The following is a 17,421-nucleotide window of genomic DNA, read 5'->3' as shown; positions in this document are numbered from 1 at the left end:
AAAGAGGGACACCTAGTGTTTGATGAGGTGAAAAGGGTTTGCTGAAAAGTATGGCGAAAGGGTACATACATTACCTTGAGCCTTTTGAATGATGACTCAGTTTCAGGAACCCTGATCTGTCTAGCACACTGGTTCCCAACCAGGGGTCCATGGACCCCCAGGGGTCCGCGAGAACTAAATTAAGGTCCGCGAAACAAAGTTATAAACCCATAATAAGTTAATATTTTCAATTAAAAGTTCTCTATTATAAATATATATATTCAAATATTATTCTAAGTTTAATGTTTAACTAACAGTTATGATTAAAGTTTATTTTCAAATTCTCTGAATTTTTATTTTGAACCTTGGGGTCCCTGCACCGAACAAAAAAGTCCTAGTGGTCCCTGGTCAAAAAAAGGTTGGGAACCACTGGTCTAGCACAACATTTGGTGGATGAGAACTACGAATCCCTCACATGTAGTATGATGGGGAATAGAGGAAGAGTGACATATAACCAATCAATTATGGACTTTGTTAAGTGGTATTTTCCCACTTCGTCTTTCTGCTGCTGCCTCCCCTCCAAGTTTGTTCCTTTGGGTCAGCAGACCCTCAGCATCCTCAGAGGGTCAAAGTGAGAGTCTGCAGTAAGGGGGGGGGGGCGGGAATCTGTGGAAGTTACTGTTTCCCCTCTTCCCCAAACAGAAATGTCATTCTGTTGGAGGAGCGTCCGCGTTTGGTATGTAAGGATTTGCTGGGGTGGTGCTTCGTTCATAGAACTCCCCTTCCTGCACCATTCACCTGCTGCCTCTCTTGCTGAGGTTTAGGCCTAGTTCACAAGCGCAGAAGAATGATGGTGTAGAAAGCAGAGGTGGTAGAAGTGGACTGCAAGTGGTACATTGTAGTCCTGAAAATTTCTTTGCGTTAAAAAAAAAAATACTCCCTGCACATAGAAAACTAGCTAAACAGAAAGAAGAAACCAGCGTGGTGTAGTGGTTAAGAGCGGTGGTTTGGAGCGGTGGACTCTGATCTGGAGAACCAGGTCTGATTCCCTGCTCCTCCACATGAGCGGCAGACGCTAATCTGGTGAACCGGGTTGGTTTCCCCACTCCTCCACATGAAGCCAGCTGGGTGACTTTGGGCTAGTCACACTTCTCTCAGCCCCACCTATCTCACAGGGTGTCTGTTGTGGGGAGGGGAAGGGAAGGTGATTGTAAGCCGGTTTGAGTCTCCCTTAAGTGGTAGAGAAAGTTGGCATATGAAAACCAACTCTTCTTCTTCTTACTTCTGTGCTGACTCTGCTGTGCAGCAGCAAACCAAGGTCTGGAAGCCCAGGTCAACACCAAACAACTGCAAAGTTACAGCAGGAAAGTGAGATTTTCAGCAGAGAAATGGGAGGCAGATAGGAGTGCCTTTCCTCCATCTGAGGGTCCTGACATCTATTTGTCAAACACGATAGAGGAACATGGGAGAGCAAAGGGATTTTCAGGGAGAAAACTTCCTTTCAGAGGAGCAAGGTGGCTTTATAATGCCTTAAATCAGCAATCCCCAGCATGGTGCCTGTTGATACCACGGTGCCCTCTGATGTGTTTCCTTTCTTCTTAAGCCTTGGGAAGAAATCTAAAGGCTCCTGAACAGAATGGTTAAAAAAAACTGGAAGTTTTGGGTCACTTTGAACCAACCACTTGGTTAGTGAAGCATAGAGCTTATCCCAAGCTGGCATGTCCCAGATACTCACTCTCAGTCATAAGCACAGACTTCCTTGTGTCTCGATGGGTAGCCGTGTTAGTCTGTCAATAGCAGTAGAAAAGAGCAAGAGTCCAGTAGCACCTTAAAGGCTAACACAATTTCTGGCAAGGTATGAGTTTTCTGAAGAAGTGAGCTGTGGCTCACAAAAGCTCATGCCTGAAATTTTGTTAGTCTTTAAGGTGCTACTGGACTCTTGCTCTTTTCTTATGTCTCTGAACTTGGCAACCTCCACCTGTGGGTGTGCCAAGAGTAAACCTTCCCTTCTTTGGAGAATGAAGCCCATCAGAGCCTCCTCTTTCCTCCAGGCAGCCATTTCCTAATGTCCCCGACTCAATCGCAACCATTTCATGATTGGCGTTGTCCTCCCATGGCCACCATTTTGTGGCGGCACCCACTAACCTCATTCCAAATCCCCCCCCCCCAAGTTCCCACAGAGTTGACAAGATTGGGGATCACTGCCTTAGACAAAGCAGGCAGAGGAAAGGTTAAGACAGAAATTACGGAGCACTGAAACCGAAGCTCTTATCTAGTCGCCATCTTGGTTTCTCTGCTGGAGGGGGAGATTTGGTTGGTAGGGCTTCCCCCCCCCCAACAAACCACCCCTCCCCTCCTCTGGTTCTAGGGTTGCCAGCCTCCAGGTGGGGCTTGGAGATCTTCCAGAATTACAATTTATCTCCAAACAACAGAGATTGGTTCCCTTGGAGAAAACGGCTCAGAAAGGTTAAAGCTCCTTCCCTGCTGTTTCCCTGACGCCAGTCATGGCCTCCTTTTACAGCTCGTTGAAGGAAGGCTTACCAGGTCTCCCGCCATCCATCTGCTGCCCTTCTGCCACACAGCAGGGTGGTGAAGGGGAAAGGGGAGCAGGGAAGAAGAGTTGACATGCCAACGATGCAACGTCACTTGCAGTGAAATCCCAGAAGGGATGTCACCATGCTGACAGGACATTTTAGCAGCACCCCAAAATTGTATGTAAACCACAGCTCAGGGGCTGGGTCCTAAAGCATCGTACCAATGCAGTGATGTAACTTCCAGGTTTTTGCCAGAAGGGATGTTGTGCCATTGACGTGATGTCATCCCTCTTGTCCCTACCCCCTCCCTCTACCACTGGTTGCTTGTGGCTGGCAACCCTATCTGGAGGTGACCCAGGATCTAAAACCTGGGACTGCTCCTGAATGTCTACTTTGGTATTTTATGCACGACTGTTTCACTTGCCATCACTCCTCTGACAACTTCAGAGGAGTTTTTGTTTGGATTGTGCATGCTGTTTTCGAACCGTCAGAGGTCACCTTGCTCTCCCCCTGCATTTCCCCATGCTTTGCCCGCATTTTGACGGAATTATTTTATCTTGAAGCTGAAAACATGGGCAAAACACGGGGAAATGCAGGGGGGGGGAGTGAGGCGACCTCTGACGGTCCGAAATGGCATGCATAATCCAAACAAAGACCTGTAGTCATCGGAGGGGTGACAGCGAGTGAAACAGCCATGCACAAAAGACCTTTGACTCCAAGCCTCCCCGTTCACAGTTCTAACTAAGCTGTATTCTTTTAAAATGTAAAAACCAAACAATGTTTTGAGTCCTGCTGATGGCAGATATCATCACCTTGCGAGGACACGGGGAGGGAGAGGAAGGGGAGTGTTGCTTGCAGAGCCAAAGCATATTGCATTAGTTTTGTCAGCATGTCAAAAATATTACGAGCATGAAAAGGAAAATAATAACACTCGCAATTTATATGGCACACATTTCCAGAGTGGAAAGTATTTCGCTTCCATTAGCAAAATAATGGTTACAAACAACCTTGTCATAAGCTGTTGGCCAGGGTGAGCATCAGCCAAGAGAGCCACTTCTGTGGGCTCCTCTTCCAACACAGCTCTGCACACATCAGAAGACACCCTTCCACGGGCAACTAATTTCCATCTCAGACCTTCCGTGAGCCTTTGTGAGGAGGTCAGGGACAAAACCTTAATGGAAACAGACAGATGTACCCTCCGGGAACACCTCCAGCAGGCAAAGATTCTATCCTGAACTTTACATTAAGAGAAGGATGTTAAAATACAAGAACCCTAGTTACCGTAGACCTGCGTTGCATGCTGGGAGAGTGCTGTCACTCACACTAACCTAATAGCCAAAGTGGCCCTAGAGGCTTCTACAGCTGCTTTCTTGCAGGCCCCATCTCAGCCCATTGAATGATCATGAGGCTGTCACAAGCCCCAGGGGACCAGCAATTGGGAGGAGGGGGAGAATCATTGGAGCCATCACTGCCTGCTTTTTCTAGCAGCCACAATCCAGGATCCATCCTTGCTGCTAACTCAACTAGTTTAGGTGATGTACTGTAAGGCATCTAACAGTTCTAGGGTTGACAACTCCAGGTTGGGAAATTCCTGGAGATTAGGAGGTGGAGCCTGAGAAGCGTGGCATTTGGAGAAAGGAAGGAGATCGGCGTTGATGTAATGATTCCATCCTCTGAAGCTGCCATTTTCTCCAGGGGGACTGATCTCTATAGTCTTGAGATCAGTAGTAATTCCAGAGCATTCTAGGCATCACCTGGAGATCGGCAACTCTAGCTCTTTTATCATATTTTTCCACAAGCTCCCATCAGCAGTAGCTCCTGGCATCCATTGGGGGCTGCTGGGAAAGAGCAGTCAATAGTAGGCAGTCCAAAGCAAAAGCCAACAGTAGGCAAAACCAACTAATGCTGGATTTGTCCCCATCCTCTTCCCTTTCAATGATGATGGCAGAAACTGCCTTCAAGCTGCAGCTGACTTACAGCACACCTTGGGGTTTTCAAGGCAAGAGACATTCAGAGGCAGTTTGCCATTGCCAGCCTCTGTGTAGCTATCCTGGACTTCCTTGGTGGTCTCCCATCCAAATACTAACCAGGGCCAACCCAGAAACAATTAGCTTCTGAGATCTGACAAGCTCAGACTAGCCTGGGCCATCCAGGTCAGGGTGCCCTTTCAATAATGCTAGAATACATTTAAGCATTACGGTATTGTTACCTATGCAGGTGCCAATTCATGCAACCCCTGCTTTTGCTAGTGTTTGCAATAGGAATAGTCAGTGCATCAGATAAATCTTGCTGCATTCCCCCTTTCCTAAAACCCACTACTTAGTGTGTTAACCAGAAAAGTAAGGTTTATGAGACAAAGAAGGATACAAGCACTGCAGGTCTCAAGTTGTTCCAAAACTCACCCAAACACAAGCTCAAAAATTAATTTTCCATGTTGTAAAGTAACTCAAAGCAAGGAAGACGTTGGTCACATGTAGAACTCAAAAGGAATCCTCACAACTGGGTGACTAACATACAACCAGATGTAGGGTTGTATGTTTCAGAAAAAAAACAGATATTCAGGAATATCAGGAGTTAGTATTTTTTCCAGATGTTTTTTCTCCAGCAAGCGGTGGGGAAGAGCCAAGTGAAAATCCCCTTTATTTGCGTGAAGGCAGCTGGTCACCCTAATTAATTTTCCAGATCTTCTAGTGGTACTAGAACTTTACTGGAGCTGTTAATTTCAGTTGCTGCTCTGGAGAGAAGGCAATGAATTAAGGGAGAACAGGATGGGGAGTAAATCTGTATTTTTTTAACCTTGGAAATAAAGTGGGGAGATGGATGTTTCTGAAGGTAGAGATTTGTAGGAGTCAGTAGCGAGTGTGAACACATGAACATATGAAGCTGCCTCATACTGAATCAGACACTTAGTCCATCAAAACAGTATTGTCTACTCAGACAAGCAGCGGCTCTCCCAGGTCTCAGGCAGAGGTCTTTCACCTCACCTACTTGCCTGGTCCCTTTAACTGGAGATGCAGGGGACTGAACCTGGGACCTTCTGCATGCCAAGCAGATGCTCTACCTCTGAGCCACAGCCTCTCCCCAATCATCCCTGATTCAGGACAGGGAAAGAAAGTGGGGAAAGTTCATGATATTTTGTGCTTTCTGAGAACAGCAGCATGCAGCCCCCCCCCCCCCCGCCCCAGCTTCTTCTCGCCAAGCATCAGAACTGCGTTGCTCTTTCTATGGCTACATTCCAATTCCCCTCTTTAAATGTCTTGCTATTTACAGAGAGGCATGATATTGTCTTTATTGGCCAGTCCTGGCTGATTTGTTTAATGGGCAAATCCCTGTAGCTTGGAGTAACCATCAGCCATCCATGGCGATTAAACTGAATTAGCTCTACTGAGTGGGAGCATCACTGCTTTGCTTGGGACAAATAACTGAATCCCTCAACATAGTATGTGTAAATGACTCTTTTGTTTTTCTACATGTTCCGTCACACCAAGAGAGAAAACATTTATAACCTTTACATTTGAAGTTGGGTTCCCCCCACCCCTCCCCGAAACCATTCACAGCCCTTGCAAAGGGGGAAAAATCATGAATATTGGATTAAAGCAACTGGGTGGCTTCAAAGGAAGCCACTATTTAACAAGTGTTCCTTATCATAATGCGTATGTAACGCATCAAAGAAGCTGGTCATTTATAGAACCCAGCCAGGTGGTGAGGACAACTTCAATAAAAACTTCGTGTTTCCCTTGATGTCCTCAGGCCTGTCATTTGTTGAAGTCTTACAACTATATAAATGTTTTGCCAGTGTTGAATTAGGATCACTGTCATTTACAGAGAGTGGGGGGGATGTATTGAATCAAGTGCAGGTTTTCCCTTACAATGGACACTTAAAGGAGTCCTCAGAATTTTAGTTTATAAGAAAATCAATTGAATGTACTTCCACTTCACTTTGAAGAAGCCATGCTGGATTTCCCTCAACAAATTTTGTTCCTCTGTGTGCCTAATAATTCTGTCTTTGATTATAGCTTCTACTCATTTGCCTGGGACAGACATTGGGCTAATTGGCCTGTAATTTTCTGGTTCCCCTCTGGGCCCCTTTTTAAAAATCGGCATAACATTTCATACTCTTCAGTTTTCTGTTACAGTGGTTGACTTTAGCAATAAGTTATATATACAGGTGAGTAGATCAATAATCTCACATCTGAGGTTCCTAAGAACCCTCAGGTGTATGCCATCAGGACCTGGTGACTTACTGTTCTTTAATTTCCCCAATAGGTCTGGAATTTCATCTCTCATCACCTCAATTTGACTCAGTTCTTCAGACTCCCTTCCTAAAAATATTGGCTCTGGGGGGAAAATCATTTAGGTTCTCTGCCATCTTCCCTTAGCAATCCTTTTATTCCTTGGTCATCCAAAGGCCCAGCTGCTTCTCGGGGCGGTTTGTTTCTTCACCATTGTCTTCCAGTTCCGTAATCCTGGTCCAACTATATTGTTTATTGGATGTCTTACTCTGTTTAGCTGAATAACCCCCCTTGAGTCTCAGCGAGAAAGGCAGGCCATAAATGAAAGTAGGTAAGTAAATACGCCTCATTGAATGTGGTAATTCTGCATAGGGAACTGGCATGGTTAGCTTACTTCTTTAGACGTATGTACAGATGGATATGAATCTCAACATAATCATGGTACAGCTGTCCAAACGAAGATGAGATAGTTGCTAAAGAAACCCCCAAACAACGGCTTGAGCTATGCCGTTCAAATGCATTTCCCCCCAATCACTGGATTGCAAGCAATTGTGTTGATTGGCAAGGTATACAGTCCTCCAGATTCCTGTTGATTTGTCCTGGGTTTCTCACTTGCATGTGGAACGCGAAAGGAAAATGCAGCATTCACCTTCCCCTTCTTTTTCTGATCACGAGGCCAAGGATGAACAAGAAGGTTTTGTCTTTATTGCACATGACAAAGATTACAACTGCATCCCGCATTTTAAAAGGCACAGAGTGAAGTGGGGGGGGGGGCTCTCACTCATAAATATTCTTGCTGGTACCCTTTGGGCAGCAGGAAGCTGGGTCATCAGCCAAGAGGAAGGAGAGTGTGCCGCATAATTGCCGTTTGTTAACCACAGGCAAAAGGATGCTGGCCAGAAAGGGTAGAAATCGCCTGGAGGTTTTTTGATCATTGAGGATAAGGTGGGTAGTGGCGCTGAAAACTCTGCCACGGATAGACAGCGCCAGAGACCGCTGCCGTGGTGACCTGTTAAAAAGAGAATTGTGCCAAATTTTACGTTTTCAAACCGTGCAACCAGAAAAAGAGAAAGCAAACTAGAAAATGTATTTGCGGCAAAGTTGAATCGATCCCTCCAATTTGTCCAGGTGTTGCAGTTGCAGGTGCTTAACAGAGTTTTGCACCCCCCTGGAGATGAATGTGACTCTGCCCCCAGTAGAGATGGTTAAGATGCTGTCTCTGGGCACTGTTTTATCTCCCTTGCCTCCCCACCACCACACCAATGAGTTAAGCTGCCTCCTCGGTCATCAAGAGGTGTGCCAAGGAATCTTTGGGCAGTGGCATGCACTGTTCATAATAGCTGTATGATGAAGAAGCCTCTAATACATGGAGTAACTATGGTAGCTAAGTGGAACTTCCATGTACACAGGCAGTCGATCTTTAAGTACAAGATGCTGGGGATGAACAACAGAGAAAGTTTGCCCTTCATGCCCTGCCTCTGAATGCCCAGATGCTTGTGGGTGGCTGGACTAGATGGACCCTTGGCCACAGAGACAATTCTTGTGGTTTTACAGCATACACACCCAAACAACCCATACCTGAGAAGGATTGAAAAGTGGGACTGTTCCTCCCTTTGGGGTTAAAGGCCTACCAGCAGGGTCAGGATGAGGTTCAGAGGACGTATCCTGAAATCACACAGAAAAGCCAGTGAGAGGACATTTGCCAGTGTAAATGCAACTCAAAGAAAACACTACCGTCTCTTTGGTGGATGGAACCCACAGGTATAGGTCAGCAAGTTGGGAGGAATTCTCTCAAGCCACCTGGATTTTCCTTGATGTCAACACAGATTGCCCAAAAGTCTCTTTCGCTCTATATGCACCCCCAGCAGGATGTCCCCGCACATGATATCTGAGATTTCTTCCCTCACCTGGTTTCTAACACCTGGAAATAGGGCCCCTTCTTTGCTTCCAAAGTCTAGTGGGATTTTGGTTCTAGGATTACCTGAGGAAACAAAGTCTTTTTTTAAAAAAAAAATTATCAATCAAGAGTCCAGATATAATTGTAATGATGACTATTGTTCAGAAACACGTGCTAATACATTTACCCAGAATGCTTAGGGAAAAAGGGTTATCATCAGCATGAGGTAGACGAGGAAGAGGAGGAGGAGGAAGTGATGGCCTGATCTCACCCATGGGAGGAAGAGAAGGTGGTGGTAGAGTTGCTTTCTCCTGTAGAAAGGAAAATATATGTCACTCAGGATTTCCCTTTATGAGAATACTGCATTAAATTCATTCTCCAGCATCACATTTGTTGTTATTTGGGAAACAGCTGTGTTTCAGGAGATGTAAAATGCATTATGATCGAAAGGATCATCCAAGCTCCATACTTTAAAATGAGGAGGGGAAATGTACACAAACCGAATGTGGCTAGCATAAATGGCTTTAAACAAGGATTTGACAGATGTGTGGAGGAGTGTCCATAAGAACATAAGATAAGATCCTGCTGGATCAGACCAAGGCCCATCAAGTCCAGCAGTCTGTTCACACAGTGGCCAACCAGGTGCCTCTAGGAAGCCCACAAACAAGACGACCGCAGCAGCATTATCCTGCCTGTGTTCCACAGCACCTGAGATAACAGGCCTGCTCCTCTGATCCTGGAGAGAATAGGTATGCATCAAGACCAGTATCCATTTTAACTAGTAGCCATGAATACCCCTTTCCTCCATGAACATGTCCACTCCTCCCTTCCAAGTTGGCAGCCATCACCACATCCTGGGGCAGGGAGTTCCACATTTTAACTATGAGTTGTGTGAAAAAATACTTCCTTTTATCTGTTTTGAATCTCTCACCCTCCAGCTTCAGCAGATGACCCCACGTTCTAGTATTATGGGAGAGGGAGAAAAGCTTTTCCTTGTCCACTCTCTCCCAACCATGCATAATTTTATAGACCTCTATCATGTCTCCCCTCAGCCGCCTTCTTTCCAAGCTAAACAGCCCTAACCGTGGTGAATAAAGGGAACCTTTACATGCAGAGGCAGTAGAACCTATGTATCCCAGTGCTAAGAGGCAACATCAGGGGAAGGCCTTGGCCTCCAAGCCCAGCTTCTTGGCTCTCAAGGGGAACTGGTGTGAAAGATAGATGAAGGACTAGATGGGCCACTGTTCTGATCCAGCACAGCATCTCTTCTCATGATTTATGCTAATGAGAGTTGGTTTAATTTAGTAGCTGTGAGCATGAGCTAGAAGCCAGGGATTCTCCAGTTCAAATCTCATCTCAGCCAGAAACACTCTAGTTGATCTTAGGCAAGCCTTTCTTTTGGGGCTGTCCCCGACCCCTTTACAATAGGGGAGCAGCCCTGGCTTACCTTGCTGGTCTGTTGTAAGAATTATTGAGATAAGAAAAGAAAATGGCTTTGAATACTTTACATATGAACTGTTGTTATTATTTTCATGACCACCATAAAGGCAGCTGATTACAGATCTCTGCAAGGTCACCACAGAAACATGGAACGTTTTCCAGAATCAGATATGTCTGACAATCTCATCTGACAGCTTTCACAACAGAGGAGAGACCATTTTGAAAAGATGGGAGTAATGCCCAGTGTCAGCTGAGAAATCAGAGTGGGGGAGCTTCGGGTGGCTGGACAGCTCCCTGGGCCTGCTCTATGGACACATTTGAATTCTGGAGGCAAAATGAAGAGCTAGGTAAAGGAAACCTATGCAAACTCACTTCATTAAACACCCACACACACAATATCTGTCTTGTTATTATATCAAGTACAGACAATCCTATTTAAAGTTGTTCTATGCTCCTTCCATTCATGTGTTCCTTCACACAGTCCTTCCTTTCCCCTCTGTTTTAACACTGTACATCCATTGAACAATTGGAACATTACTACAACTGGAGTAAAAAACCTACCAATATTTCTGTGTCTCAACAACTGCTATTTGCCTTGGGGAAGAGATGTTTTGGGAAAGAAGTGAAGAAATATCACAGAACACATCAATGTACACCATGACAACCACAGGCATCACAACGGGGGTACCGGTAAGTGGGTTACACATTTGAATGCTCACCTATCTAAAAAATCTCCCTACATTGGCAGGAAAAAAAGGTTCAACTTGCTGTTCTACCACGCACAGCTGTAGCATGAACAGTGCGTTGTGGGCAATAAATTACCAAGCTGGTTTGTTTGCAAGTTTACACCATGCACCAGCCAATCATGGGCAGCCCTATCCATCATGTCATGCTACTTGCACTGGGACCAGGACCACCCCCACCCAGTAGATAGATCTGACAGGGATTTATGGATTTCCTAAATCCAACTGGAAACCATGAGGTGTACGTGACCACTACTTCTGTCTCCATGCTCATTCCCACAACCTGGATCCAGACTCGGTCCTTGAAACTCAGAAGTGTCTCTCATTGCTGGTAGCCATGGATTCCAGCACCTTCTTCTAAGGAACTCTGTGTGTGTGTGTGTGTGTGTGTGTGTGTGTGTGTGTGTGAGTCGCAGCCAACTTACGGAGAACCCTTATAGGGTTTTCAAGGCAAGAGACTAACAGAAGTGGTTTGCAATAATTCGTTGGGAAAAGGTGAGGTTGAGCCACAGCATAGCAGGAAGTTTCTGGTGCAGCAGTCATAACTTAGCCCAAGTTATTACATGCAGGTAGGGTCTTCTTTCCTGCAAAAGCCTGTAAAATTTTAATCCCCGCTGCAGTCAAGAAACAGTTTAGGAAACATTTTGCTGCTTCATTGTGCTCTGCCATGGCCCCTATTCTTTTTGTCCGGGGTGGGAAAATGGCTACAGCTAGCCTTACTTTTCCCTGTGAATCCAATCCTCCTCCTACTGTTTCTGCCCAGCAGTTTCCCATTTCAGCCTCTAACCGATGTAAAGGCAATATTCCCCAACCCACCAGGTGCATGGCTGGTCTCCCGCAGCCGCAATGGCAGTAGCAGAGACATGCCTCCAAGTTGGGGCTGGTCATGCTCATTGCACGCAGTCTTCCGAAAGAGATGGATTATCAGGGAAATTGTCCTCAAATTGTGTTGCAAGAAACTGTGGCTTCTCGGGGGTACTTCAATGAGAGGATGGTCAGAGCAGAGTAGCATCTCCGCAATGTGCAGCTGCAGGAGAATGTTGGAAGTGGAGAACAGCTGCTTCTAAAGAGGACAGATTGTGGAAAGAACAGACTTCCACTAGGGTAGCGGAGTGGAGCAATCGCCTCCCCCGGAGCTCCAGGAAGGGGAACCAAGAACGTCGTAAATAAGGGAGCTATCGTGCCCCCCCCCAATTCCTAAACAGTGGAACGGGTAACAGGAAATCTCCTGCAGCCTCATTGTGCGGTTAACTCCTGGAATCTCTGAGATTTATGACTTGGAGACCCAGTAGCAGTTCCGCCTGCTAAGGAGTACTACATCGCCGAAGACGCTTCTTGGAATTTTAATTGGCTTCATTCCCCCCTACCTATCTACATCTGGCAACTATATAAGTAACTATACCTGCTCTTCTGACATCTGAGTAAGTTTGAAAGACCTCTTCTGTTTTACCTGGCACTGGAAGTCCAGGAAATTCTTATGCTAATCTGTTGAATCGGTCTCTCCCCACTCAACCTTTAAATGACTTTTTAAAAATAAGAAAGCATCAATAACTTGCCAGGAGCTTTATCAACTTGATCAGTGGGAAAACATAACAGCTAAGATTTTTGAAAGACACTTTAATTGCCAATCAGGAACGATTACGTATTAAGGGGAGGGAGGAGTGGAGATCCCCCCCCAACTCAAGGACAGTCTTTTTAATTAAATAAAAACTTCCTGCCACGTCCTCCCTGGCAACAGTCTAGCATCGTGAGAAAGTCAGAGAACTTGGAATCGGAAGCCTGATATCAGTGTGTAAATGATTCCTAAGCCTCTGACTACAAAGAAGGAAGGTTTATGACTTTGATTCCTGTAGTGCCTCCCTGTTACTCATCTTGAATCTGCCTGGATTTCACTAACTGAACTTTAACAGGAAAGCTTGGAAGTGCAATCATGGCATTCATGGCAAATATGATTCAACAGATGGAACAATTCATGGATTTGATGAATACTTCATTTCAAGGTCTTATTCAGAACCTGGACATTATTTTAGAAGAAACCAAAGAAATAAAAGCCTCATTCACCTCAATGAGATCAGAGGAAGCACCAAAAGACTTTCTGGCTGACAAAAGGGATCTTGTAAATGAGGGGTATTTTACAAAGCAATCTGCAGCAACTCACTCGATAATAATGGACTGGAAAGAGTCTGAGTTTCATTTTCACCATCTGGATTTGTTTGATGATCTTCTCAAAGTGACCGACTTTGACATGTGCTACATGGATATATCTGATGGATTTTACAACAGCGGCTTGGAGGATTTGAGGAACAGAAAAACTGGGTCGGTCAGGATCCCCCTCTTTGAATTTGGGATGGAAGACAATGCAACATAGATCTACTATGCTCCATCTGCAGAAAAGAATTTACCAACACTCTCCAAGGATGCCTTGTGTCAACTACTTCAAATGTGGAAAAGACAGAAACGCTGGAAATTCAGGATAAAGGGACTAAATTAAAAGAGTCTGGTTTTTTCTTGCTGGTTAAAATTGACAAGTAACTGACTAAATGGATTGGTTATAATGGAAATGGAATTATATAAAATATTAATCTACTAGAAATGTCATGCAATAAATGAGTGTTAGGGAGAAATGGAGGATTTACAAATTAACTGATTTTCACTAGAAATAATTGTATGCTTACTATACTAATCCATCTTTACTAGGGAGATTTAATATTTTTTTCCTTTTTAAAAAAATCTTTTATTCTTTTTTCTCCTTCTTATGTGATGTTATTAATTAAATTCTTTTCTTTTTTCTTTTTTTGGTTTTGTTATAGAAAATATAATAATTAAGTGACTAATGATTATTAACAATGTTATTAGGGTTAGAAATTTATGCAAAAGAGATTACAAGTCTATTACAGAATGGAGGGAGAAGCAGGGGAAGTCAATTTTTTTATCTCTATTCAATATATGTTATTGTTAAACCTTTTTATTAATAATTTTGGGAAATAATAAAAAATTTATTTAAAAAAAAGATTGTGGAAAGAACAAACATTCAAAAAGGTTAATTTAAAAGCCCTTCATTACCTGGGAATCTGGAGCAGCCAAGTCCAAAGGAGTGGTTGGGGCCTTCTGTGAGGGTTCTGCATCCTTGTTAGGCTTGGATCGGAACCACCGGAACCAGCCAAAACCAGAGGCCTGGAAGAATACCAAGTATTGAGTGCAGAATACAAAGTATTTGTTTGGTTTTTAATTCTCTAGTGGGTGCTAATGAATGTGTACTTAATGATGTGGAGAAAACAGGAAGGCGCAGAAGACGACATGAAACGTTACTGTTTTTGTCTACGCACCAAGAGGCTTGATCTTTGGCTCACCTATTTGAGCCCTAAGAAATCTTGGGGTAGTAAATTATTTTTGTTTCAATGGTACACTAGGTGAAAGTCAGGCGAATGAGATTTGTGGGCCTGCAATGCTCCCAGCCATCTGAAAGTTCAGTTAAACTCTATGTGCGGCTCCCAACCTAAGAGAACGTGAGGGAAAAGGACTGTGCTGGATCTCTGCTACCCCTTTCTGTAGGGGGCTCACCTTTGCTTGCTCTTGCCCAGCATCCTCGGCTTCTGGTTTCTCTGAAATGGCTTCCTCCACTGTATCTTCTGAGAATTGTGAGATATCCTCCACCATAGATATGGTTGAACTCTGAGAGACAGTCCTGTTCCGGGTATTTCGTGTGTTCTGGCATCATAAATACAATATGGGCATTACAGGGGTGGAGGGTAACCCAGTCCAGAACAACAACCAATCAAGAGGATTTTTTTGTAGATTTGCTCTTTAGCCATATCTATGAGACTCAGGAAAAGTTCAACCTTTCCTGAAGAACCCTCAGGTCCAGTATGAGCCCATGTAACAGATTTGAGATAAAACAGGTCCCTGCAAACATGGGCAAAACGCGGGAAAACACAGGGGAGAGCACGGTGACCTCTGAGGGTCAGAAACTGCATGCATAATAAAAACAAAGATCCGAAGTCATCGGAGGGGTAACTGTGAGGGAAATAGCCATGCATAAAAGGCTTTAGTCTTTCCAAATCCCAGGAAGGGTACATTCTGTTACTGCACACCCGCAGGCTTTCTCTGTGGCTGGACCCATGTTATAGAATCGCCTCCAAGAGGAAATTAAAAACCTCTTTTGCAGTTTGAAGGGCTTGTAAAACAGACCACTTTTGGCCCTTGACATGATTTCTTTGTAGGGATCTTGAAAGACCATAATCCCTGAAGGGTTTAATTTTTCACATTTTTCTGTTGGTTGTTTTAATTCTGTTGTTTTTAGAATTATGTTACTTGTGTTCATTTTATTGTTTTGGGACAAAGGTGAGCTTACCAATGTTTTAAAGGAACTTCATCACACATCACTACAAGATTCCCATGAGGGATATCTGTTATCATTTCTATTTCCCAGGTAGAAAAAGGTTACTGCTGAGAGGAGGTGACTTGTCCAAGGCTACCTAGAAAGTCTATGGCAGAGAAGGGAGGTGAAACCAGTTTCTCACATCCAATTTGATAGCAAAACCAGTACATTTTATATAAATTTCGGGCACCGCTTTTGAACCCCATCAAAAAGCAGGATACAAATTAAACCAATAAATAAATGAATCAATATGTCACTGGTCTGACAAAGAGTTTAGGACTCTTCAGCTTAAAAATAAGGATGTGTCAAGGAGCAATCCTAGCAAGTCTACTTGGAGCAATCCTAGCAAGTCTACTTGGAAGTAAGTCCCATTTTATTCAATGGGGCTTACTGTCAGGAAAGTGTTGAAGCCACAGTCAATTTGAACAAAGAGCTCAGACTTCCCCTCCTTCGTAATACTCAAGAACAAGCCGGGGACTTGAAGGACCCACAGCAAGGGCTGCAGCTGGTATCTCGCCAGATAGCTAGAGGAGGCCCCAGCAGGGGAAGGCAATGGTGGCTGAGGGAGGCTGCTCCACCCATTCTGCATGGGGCAATTGCCCCTGCAAGAGGAAGAGGAGAGCTCCCTCAAAACGGTGTCCATTTGCCTATTTTATTTTATTATTCTTTTGGGGGTATTTGTGCAAACCTGGAGGGCTAGCCCAGGTTTCTACAAAGATCCCTCTTGCTGTACCTGGACCCAATGTGTGGATCTAACAATCCACATGCCATGATCCTGGTTCAGAATTACATATATGATGAGGTCACAGTTCATGACATTAATCATAACTCCTTTGTTTAGTGCAATATCATACCACTAGCAAAAAGATGGAATGACCACCATTGAGCTGGCTTCTGGTTGCTGAAATGAAATTCCTTGGGGGGGGATCTCCGATCCGATTTCTGCACCCTACTAATTGTGATGTTTCTACCACCACCCTTCCTCTCTCTCTCTCTCTCTCTCTCTCACCTGATTTTCCATTAAGTTTAGTTCATCACCAGCGTGGTACACTCCAGCAGATTCCTGATCACCCCCTACACAACAGAACAAAGCAGACTTTATAACATCGTCTAAGATTTGGACTTCAACATGACAACTCCTCTCATGAAAGCAAAGAGCAAGGCCTGTTCACCACCTAGCTCTCACCTGTGACAAATGGTAGGTGCCCCATGGGGCAGAAGGTGACAGGCATGGCTTATACCTGCCATCACTAACCTGTTCCAACAGGCAACAGGGAATGTTTAGTCTGGAGAAGGGGAGGTTGAGGGGGGACACGGTTGCTCTCTTTAAGTATTTGAAGGGCTGTCACTTAGAGGAGGGCAGGGAGCTGTTCCTGTTGGCAGCAGAGGATAGGACTCGCAATAATGGGTTTAAATTGCAAGCGGAAAGGTGCCAGCTAGATATTAGGTAAAAAATTTTACAGTAAGGCCATTTATGCCCGGTAATTAGTAGCACATTCCAGGCTGAAGTGCCCCACATATTTTTTTGAGTTTTTCACACTGAACCGTCATTCAGGAAGTGACTGAGAAGCCGGCGCATACCTGCTTCGCATTTCTTAAGAACCCCTTTAACGTGACCTTTTGTATTTGCTCCACTCCCCCGCACCAAAGCATTTACTGAAGGAACCATGAAAAATCACAAACGCGGCTTAGCTATGCAAACGACCATCGCCAATGGCTATGCAAATGAAGGAGCAAAGGAGCAGGCGAATGGGGGGTTGGAATTTCTCCTTTTGCATCAGGACCGTGAATAGGCATTTTAAAGGTCGCATTTAAAAAAAGAGATTTGCGCAAGCATCAAAATTGACCCTGAATAAATGTTCTAAGAGTTGTTCAACAGTGGAATCAGCTACCTAGGGAGGTGGTGAGCTCCCCCTCACTGGCAGTCTTTAAGCAGAGGCTGGACAAACACTTGTCAGGGATGCTCTAGGCAGATCCTGCATTAAACAGGGGATTGGACTAGATGGCATGTATGGCCCCTTCCATCTCTGCGATTCTATGATCCTTTGACTGTGAGGAGCTGGGCAGCATAAGCTTTTCCTCTCTGAATGTGACACTTTCACTTGGAGCCAGTGGGAGCATGCACGCATGCGTGCATACACACTTGTGCTGCTGAGGGGCCTACTTCCTCCTGTGTCACACGCTCACCACGGACTGGCAAAATGAGAACAGCCTGCCC

At 44.7% G+C, this 17,421-nt stretch overlaps 1 protein-coding gene across 1 annotated transcript in view; it reads right to left on the bottom strand.

The window, feature by feature from the left end:
• Positions 1-7,676: 7,676 nt before the first annotated feature.
• Positions 7,677-17,421, bottom strand: part of SEC16B (SEC16 homolog B, endoplasmic reticulum export factor) — an 87,163-nt gene continuing 77,418 nt past the window's right edge. Inside the window, exons 20-26 of the mRNA XM_056844704.1 lie at positions 16,213-16,277; positions 14,387-14,533; positions 13,889-13,999; positions 8,830-8,953; positions 8,653-8,726; positions 8,324-8,410; positions 7,677-7,754 (exon numbers count right to left, since the gene is read on the bottom strand). Of these exons, the coding sequence (XP_056700682.1) occupies positions 7,677-7,754; positions 8,324-8,410; positions 8,653-8,726; positions 8,830-8,953; positions 13,889-13,999; positions 14,387-14,533; positions 16,213-16,277 (686 nt within the window). The remainder of the gene's footprint in view (positions 7,755-8,323; positions 8,411-8,652; positions 8,727-8,829; positions 8,954-13,888; positions 14,000-14,386; positions 14,534-16,212; positions 16,278-17,421) is intronic.

This window comes from Euleptes europaea, chromosome 2 (assembly GCF_029931775.1).
Source record: "Euleptes europaea isolate rEulEur1 chromosome 2, rEulEur1.hap1, whole genome shotgun sequence".
Taxonomy (NCBI): domain Eukaryota; kingdom Metazoa; phylum Chordata; class Lepidosauria; order Squamata; family Sphaerodactylidae; genus Euleptes; species Euleptes europaea.
The sequence above is the reverse complement of the archived record's forward strand: the minus strand, read 5'-3'. Positions and strand labels throughout refer to the sequence as shown.